Raw genomic sequence first — 5,267 nt, 5'->3', positions numbered from 1 at the left:
TGATCATAATCCTCTGGAATCTGGCAGCTGTGAAGAGCAAGTAAAAACCTGAGAGTTCTGTTAGCTGAATCACTGTTTAAATTCCTTAAACTGCTTTGTATTTTAGATCGACTGTTTAAGGCATCCAAATGATCTGAAACGAGGCTACCAAAGGAATAGTATTATTTAACCAGGCCATATTTATCTCAGATAAAATCTCTGAGATAAATAAGTTGAATTACAAGCAATAAAATCTGTTATTTAAAAATACATCAGAGATACCAATGAAGTGATTTTTACTGCCACACGGGCAATAGACTAACCTGACAATAAAGGTGGGTTGGAAAAGGTGGCACTAGTTTCAAGGCCTGGGCAGTGGTCTATGAAAACTCTTAGCAAAGGGCACTAGATAGAGGATCTGTACCCTTAGAATGTGCTTATGGCCTCAGAGCCCAAGACTTGCAGACTTAGCAAGCCAAGAGTCTGTAGAGTTAACATGGAAAAACCTCAAAACTATACATTTTAAAATGCATGAATAAAGGACTGCCTGAGACAGTCTCTCTTTCTTACCAGATTCACTCAAATAATCCATCCCCAGGAGATTCTGCATGAGTAATGTAAATTAAACTATCTGCAGCATTAGGCCCATACTGAACACCTGCATCAATAAACTAATTATCATCAGATTGTGGCCACAGTCATTTTATGTAGGTTTGTAATATTAATTTTTATTTTACTGAAACAAATGTAAAAATTACTGTATTTCTGTTTAAACAAATTCTAGTATAATAAAAGCCTTAGTCTGCCTGTAATGGTCTGGGCTAACTGCACATGCGTTGCCAAGAGGGTGCACGTCGACTGGCTGCAAGGGCCCGGAGTGTTGCAGACAGAGAGGGCAAGGGTGCAAGGAAGTGGTCGTGCTGCCCCCCTACCCCCATCAGCTGGTAGGGAGGGGAAGACAGGATGAAAGGAGGGAGGAGTGCAGGAAGAGGAAGTGGGGTTTCCGGTGGCAGCACCCCTCTGCCGCGCCCCCTGCTTCCACTGCTCCCTGGCCCTGACAACAACTAGCAGAGAGGGAGGGAGGAGAGGGGGAGGGGAGGCATGTTGCATGCCATTGGGTATCAGGTGGACACTGCCGCATGCAAGCTCCCCTCCCCCTGACCTGTTCCTGGGAGCTGACAGCAGTGTGGGGTTGAGCAGCAGGGGGCACACAGGGCCAGACACGGAGCGGGGTTAGGAGGGCGGCACACAGGGCCGGAGGCTGAGTGGCAGCACTGTGGGGCACTGGGTGGCGGCACTCCACCCCCCCGCCCCGTATGAAAATAAAAGCAGCGTGATTTTTAAGCCTGTTACAAAAATATTCTCAATCAGGAAATTTTGATCTCTATGTAGAAGCAGACAAAAGGAAATATTCCAAAGGGAAAAAATGATAAAAACGAGTGGAAGCTAATTAACTTCTCCATTTTCTGAGCAGTCTCATACCATGTACACAGATTTACAAATGTTACCTCAGGGTTCATGAATTAAAATGTAAACAATTTTTATTCAAATCATTTTTCTGAGTTAAGGAAAAATTAAAGAAATTATTTTAAAATGTGAAAAGCTTATGCTTAAGAAACAAACCTTGTCCATTAGTTTACTTGCATGAAGGCTCAGACTGTTGAAGAATATCTTTTTGCTTAATAAATGCATTTCTTCAATTGTTGTTAACAGTGTAGCTGCACTGTTTCCTACAATACCACTGAAAATCAAAAGAGAATTATTTAGTTTAATAAAGAAACAATACCGATCCAGCTACTTTGCTCAATGCCATGCTAAAAAATATCATACAAGTTCCAAAAGTTGAAATGCACAGTGAACTGTCACAGCAGGCAGTTCTCCGCTAATCCTAAGGTAATTTATAAGACAGGATGATTAGTTAGAACAAGCGCTAACAGCCATAGTTACAAATAATTAGACACTATACGTAGCTAGAGCATACCCATAACTTATCAAGAAGTTCAGTAACACATTCAGTAAAAATAAATACTGGAATTAGTTAAGTTAAAAATAAGACTATTGCATCAAATCCAGGTTTTATTTTGTTTTTTTAAATGTTTAAATAGTAGGAGAAAATGAAAAATGTTGGAATAAGAAAATGCTGAATTGTTAATTGCAAGCAAAACACACATTACTTAGTGGAATCTTTTTATGTTTTGCATTTTATTTTATATTTCAAATTATTTTCCATTGTGGAGAGAAACATGCCTTTGTTAATCTTGCTACCATCTATTTGAACATTAATTTTGCTTTGGCTATAAAGAATATAATTCTCATAAGCAAAAACTGTAACTTCATTTTATTCTACACTGCTCTCCCAGATAAATGTGTGAATATGTTCATCTTCAAAGTTTTAAAAGCCCATGCTTTATTCCTACAAGTATTAAAACAATATATTAAATTGAACACACCTGTTCTATACCCCTTATACCATTCCATATGCCTGTGTACTGCTCGCAGATGAATTTACTATCTAAACTAAAAGCGATTGTTAGTTATAGACTATGTTGGGTAAAAATTCACCATGCCCGAGGGGAACTGATCTGGCATTCTTGAAAAATGGCAGTCTGATTTTCAGAGCATCATCTGCCCCCAGTAAAGTCAGCACCTCTTAAATTAGACTTAACTACAGTAGCCAGATCCATTTCCCACCATACAGGCAAGCTCACTTGGCTACTAGGATTGTCTACTATGATCTTTTGACAATGTACTGTTGACTGCAATGTCTATAATTAAGGTTGTCTAACACTTTCTGTTATAAACCACATTTTGTAATGTTTATAATGTTGCTAAACTTTTAATATGGAGTCTCAGGTTGAGTTAATGGTGGGGAAGTTTTATATATATATCCTCTAATTTCATTCTTAAAAACAGCTGAAATATTTTTGTAAAACTTCCCCACCATTAACTCAACCTGAGACTCCATATTAAAAGTTTAGCAACATTATAAACATTACAAAATGTGGTTTATAACAGAAAGTGTTAGACAACCTTAATACACACACACACACTTTTGCTTATATTAAAATTTGTATGCCGATTTCACTATAGACAAGTACCTTTTCATATGATAAGGAGGGATTGCCTTTGTCAGGAATATGCCTTTTACTATTCCTATGAAATGGCTCACCTAAACTAGGTCCTGAAATCTCAGCTATTCAAAACTTGTTACTGGCTTGGCAACCACATTCTCTGGAAGTACATACTAGATGGAACATGATTAGCTCAAATCTACAGGAGAGGAGTATAAGCCTAATTGGAATACAAAGATGAGTATACAGATCAGACCAACTCATTACACATTGAATAAGAACAGCCAATAGAAAAAAAAAATCTCGTGATCATGTAGTTAAAGACTACCATACTGCACATGTTCAAGGAGTGGGAACAGAGTGAATTAAAAATTCTGTAAGCAAGCTTAATTTTGCTTTCCCTGACTTTTTTTTAAAAGAGTGCTCAACTTAGTAGCCTTAACATTTTTTCATGTTTTTTTGCATTTGTATAACTTGATATACCACTGAAATACAAATAAAGCATTTTGGTAGCATACTCTACAGAACTGTTTTGCATTTCCGGAGAGATTTCAATTATATTTAGGAACAATGACAGTTACTTGAAGGCCGGATGGTATCTCCTCTGTTCTGTGCAGGTGCTTAGAAAAATGGCATAACTCAAACCCCCGCCACACCCAGCATTGTTTCAGTGAAAGATTATTGTTCGAATGCACTAGAATCTGTGTAAACCTGAACAGGAGAACTATTGTATTTGCTCTTGAAACCAAGACAAGTTTTTTTCCCCCCACTGAACATGGGATGGGGGGGAAGGGACCCCTCAACTTGGATTGGAGTACAAGGTGAGGGCGGGGGGACACAACAGGCAGCTGCTGTGGCTCAGGGATTGGGGTCAGAACAGTAGCGGCTGCACGTCTCCCACCACCTCTTGACCCCTTGCTGCTGCTTTCCCTGCCCCAGTGACGGGGGTGGGGGGTGAATTTATGAGGACCCCCCAATAATTAGATTCTACACATGGAAAATTAGTTTTAAATGATTAATTTTCAAATATTGGGGGGGGGGTCCTCTTAAATTTAGAGTTGCCTTAGATTCAACTAAGTACGATACTTAATATGGCTGGTAATCTTGTGTACCTGATGGTTTGGTGGTAAAACTTAAGAAGATTAGAAATCTTGTACAACAAAACCGCTCCTGGTTCCGCTACAATCACCTGCTCAATTCTGACCTGTGGAACAAAAAGAATCCAACATGTTCAGTTCAACATATTCTGAAAGCCAGTCTTTAGGATTTTACACACACAATAAAAGTGGCATTCATTGAGAAATAAAATTTGAGAAGCATGAAAAACTGTATTGTCCACCTCAATTGTATGATTTCTCTTAAATAAAAGTTTCTGGAAGCTGTTGGGCAGAAAACAAGTAGGTGCGTTACTTTAGAACGATCCCATTTCCCATACAGTTTTGCATGAAACTTGCTTGTTGCTGAAAATGTTAATCTAATGAAATCATTTTGTGGATTAGCACCAGTACATGCTGGAATTCTACTCAATTCTGAATAGCATGGACAGCTGCAAAATCTGTGACCTACAACAGAGGATCACTGGCAACATGAAATGACTCTGAATACCCAGAATATCAGGCATTCTATTGACATTTTAAGATTGACCTGATTTAATCTCTCCTGTGTTAATGACCTGTAACCAATTCTTTATCCTGGAACTACTGGGATGTAAGCAGATATATTTAAATGCTTATACAAAAGTAATCAGAACTCTTGGGGAGGTGATAGCTTTTATTAGACCAACTAGATAGTTGCAAAAAAATTCTTTATTTGCAAGATTTTGGGTACACGTGACCTTTTGCAGGTATAGGAGAGTGCAATGACTGTAAAATTTCTCCCAGGTGGAAATGAAAATTCATATTTCACAGGCGAGCTGAAAGGCGGTGTAAGATCTCCTGGTGGGAAAAGTTCATTTTATGCAAAATAGGCTCAGGTAGAAGTTGGAGTTGCTTTTATTTAGTTGGTCTAATACAAGATATCACCTCCCCAAGAGTTCTGATTACTTTTGTCTGCAGAACAACACGGCTACAACCTGTATCCTGGAACACTAATACAATGCAATCATTAGCATGTTCACTAGGCTAGGAGATATTGAATTAATAGAACAACAGAGTTAACTTCCTTAACACCTGCACAGCTGATGTACTGTCTGTAGGTACATGCTGTCTGAACACAATC

At 38.6% G+C, this 5,267-nt stretch overlaps 1 protein-coding gene across 2 annotated transcripts in view; it reads right to left on the bottom strand.

Moving 5' to 3' along the window:
* Window positions 1–5,267, bottom strand: part of COG6 (component of oligomeric golgi complex 6) — a 106,693-nt gene that overhangs the window by 25,366 nt on the left and 76,060 nt on the right. For both annotated transcript variants that reach the window (XM_006025780.3, XM_025206637.1), the window contains exons 12-13: window positions 4,163–4,254; window positions 1,603–1,720 (exon numbers count right to left, since the gene is read on the bottom strand). In XM_006025780.3, the coding sequence (XP_006025842.1) occupies window positions 1,603–1,720; window positions 4,163–4,254 (210 nt within the window). The remainder of the gene's footprint in view (window positions 1–1,602; window positions 1,721–4,162; window positions 4,255–5,267) is intronic.

The sequence above is a fragment of the Alligator sinensis genome, unplaced genomic scaffold (assembly GCF_000455745.1).
Source record: "Alligator sinensis unplaced genomic scaffold, ASM45574v1 scaffold1031_1, whole genome shotgun sequence".
Classification (NCBI taxonomy): Eukaryota; Metazoa; Chordata; order Crocodylia; family Alligatoridae; genus Alligator; species Alligator sinensis.
Note: the sequence above shows the minus strand (reverse complement) of the source record. Positions and strands in the feature narration are given on the sequence as shown.